Here is a 3065-nt window from a genome sequence, read left to right as displayed (position 1 = left end):
ATTCATGACCGATGTGCCAGGGCGAGTTGCGCCAGGACACTCAGCTAACATTCCTCTGCACTGGGTGTCGTGGCTTGTACAGCATTGTACGCTTTCTCACTTTCTTCTGCTTAGTTCCATAGCACGGCTTATTTATTTTAGTCGTAATCATATCAAGTGGACAAAATCGTACGCGTTATTTTTAAAAAGATGAAGTTTAACTGACCTAAGCACGCCAATAGCATCCGTCTGAAAGTTACGGATCATCCCCTGGCTTTTTGACCTTGCGCGGTATTATGTGTATACAAAGTACAGCTTTATGGTGATAACATTTGTGCGCTGAAATAGCGCTTCTGTGAAGTGTGTAAAGCAACTGCTGGTAACGGGAGAGGGGGGGGGGGGGGCTGCTTCGCGGGACAGAAGCATTCGGCTGTAACATAAGTGACGGGCGGTGAATGCCTTGGCAGTCTCTTTTTGACCGTGTTGGTTGTTTCGTTCATTACTTTCATTTATTCAGTTTATGATATCTAGGTTATGTTGCTTAAGCACTCCTTAACTTATAGTACGATCGGATTTATGAGCCAACCTCTGTGGTCGTGAAAACAGCGCAAGCGAGAAGGTTGGTCGGTTTGTGGGGTTTAACGTCCCAACGCGACCGGACCATCAGATACGCCGTAGGGGATGGCTCCAGATAATTTCGACCACCTGGGGTTCTGTATTGTGCACTGAGATCGCACAGTACACGGGCCTCTGTCATTTTTTCTTCCACTCAAATGCGACCACCGCAGCCGGGATCGAAGCCATGTCGATCGGGTACACAGCATAGTACCGTAACCAGCGGGCCACCACAGCGACTAGCAAGCAAGAATCACGTATATATAACGGGGCATACAGAGGTAACTAGCGCTAAGAAAGCGCCGATCGGGAAGTGTACTACGACAGCTGAAGTAAGCTAATAGGCAATACTAAGGAGCTTCCATGAAAGCAGACAGAGACAAGAGGCGACGAAAGATCTTGGTTCTTTTTTGTGCCCAACGTTCTCTACAGCTCCGGCGTGCTCGGTCAGGGAAGAATGAGGCGACCACGGCTGTCGAATCCCGCTCTCTGGCTGCCGTTTCGCACAGTGAAGGCGTCTGCGCTGGCGTTGAGCCTCTTCTGACCCACCTTCACGAAAAAGAACTTTCGAGGATCACAGCTCATGGCGCTCTTCACGATGGGCGTGTTCACCGATATCGTGCCTGCCGTAGGCGACGTCCAGATGACGCGCCTTCCCGAGTCACGGGACACTTGAACGTCACCCCACGGGGTCTGCTTGATCCTCACGCCGTTCACGATCCAGATTTCTTCACCGTTCCTGGAGGTTTTCTGCTTGGCTTCCCGAACGATGCGGAAGCATTCGTCAAAGCATTCAGCTCCCTGTGGCACCTCATAGGCGAACACGTTCAGGGGAATGTCGTAGGACAGGATCTGGAACCGCTCCGTGGTTGACTTCGTTCCAGATGCGTCAACCAGGTAGACGAGTCCGTGGTTGAACGCCGTAAAAGTCACCCCACGGATCGAGATCTGGGCCAGCCGTGTTCCAGTGGCCATGTGAACGATTCCACCTTGCTGCAGCACGCGGCCACAAGGGTGGCAGATGCAACTGCACTCTCCGCCGCTGTTAATGGCTGCGGTGCAGTGTTTTGGGAAGTTCACTACCCGCACGGCGCCGTGCACGGAGATGTCGACTCGAACACAATGCCTCAGCATTATGGACACTGTCCCATAGCTTGTGACGACGGGGCCGTAGTGCTCGTTTTCAAGGCCTTCCCAAGGATCTTCCGCGGACACCGGGTTCTGCTGCACGTCACCGTGGCCTTCCTCAGCGCCGACCATATGCTGCGGTGCATTATCGTGGGCCCCTTCGTGCGGCTCGCCAGTACCACGCTGTGGTCCTTCGCCTCTACCTTGCTCCCCGTAGAGGTTCCACAGCATCGAGGCCTCCAGGAGTCGAACGTACTCTGGCCCCGCGACCACACCACGGTCTTCGACAAAAGGCACGTACGGTTCGTACTGAAGCACCACTGGATGGTACACCGGTGCATTCGAAGGTGGAATGTAGAAGAGAGGTTGTGCCACGATAGGCGCCACGAATGGTCCCGTCACGAGGCCCACGGGAACTTCGTCATGGATGCCGCGCTGGGTGGCCTCGTCCTCTTGGCCGTTAGCTGGTTGGGCATGGTGTTCAGCGCGCTGATGCTGTCTCGGCTGCTGGCGCTGTTGACGACGTCGGCCCTGGCCAGTGGTGGAACCGTGGCGCTGGCGGGTGGCCATCGCGGAAGTGTTCCGCTATGGTAGACGCGCGATGGCCGAACTGGCCACGGGGGCGCCGGACTTATTAGCAAGGAAGCGCTCTGGTATTCACCAAAGCGGGGCGCGATTGCGCATGCAAAAGACGAAGCACGAGGGAAAAAGAAGTTGGGGAAAACGAAGGAACGAGAATAAGTCTGCTCGAATATTGGACGACTATACTATATAAAATGTTTCTTTCTTGAAAACGTTTTTTTTTCTCCCTTTATTGCGATCGCAGTTAATGGTAATTTTACCCTCCTTGTGGTTTTAGTGACATCTGTGACAGATACTGCCCTCATGTATCACTTGGTAAAGACGAAAACGAAGGTAACTTCCTTTTCTAAGTGCCATTTTTTGTCGCGCGGTCTCTTAACACCTGGAGGCAGCCGTCGTTGAACGTAAGGCCTGTACTAGCAAGGCATTCCTGATGCATAATATTACTTCCTGTATAGCTGCAGTCGTCGTGACCTTGGATATTCTGTGACACATAACGTGTCTGGGACTGACACTAGATCAATCTCTACTCATTCGTTTATTGATGCTCTCCTCCGACACCAGGAACACGGGCCTTTTTTTCTAATCAAGATAAGCATACTGTTACATAGAAAAGTTTTATTTATTGCTACTTTCAGGTTCCCTTTTGTAGTAATTTGACCGGTTACTCTATCTCTGGAGGTCGCATATGTCGTTGTGGCGATCAGTGAACACTCGGAAAGGCTAGCTCTTTTATGCCTGTTTTCTTATCTCTCTTATCA

General features: G+C 52.0%; 1 protein-coding gene across 1 annotated transcript; it reads right to left on the bottom strand.

The window, feature by feature from the left end:
• Positions 1–1000: 1000 nt before the first annotated feature.
• LOC119375581 (uncharacterized) lies at positions 1001–2292 on the bottom strand. The gene has a single exon (XM_037645827.2). It carries the CDS (start codon positions 2290–2292, stop codon positions 1042–1044), a length of 1251 nt encoding a protein of 416 aa, XP_037501755.1. The 3' UTR covers positions 1001–1041.
• Between the last annotated feature and the right edge of the window lie 773 nt (positions 2293–3065).

The sequence above is a fragment of the Rhipicephalus sanguineus genome, chromosome 1 (assembly GCF_013339695.2).
Source record: "Rhipicephalus sanguineus isolate Rsan-2018 chromosome 1, BIME_Rsan_1.4, whole genome shotgun sequence".
Lineage (NCBI taxonomy): Eukaryota > Metazoa > Arthropoda > Arachnida > Ixodida > Ixodidae > Rhipicephalus > Rhipicephalus sanguineus.
The sequence above is the reverse complement of the archived record's forward strand: the minus strand, read 5'-3'. Positions and strand labels throughout refer to the sequence as shown.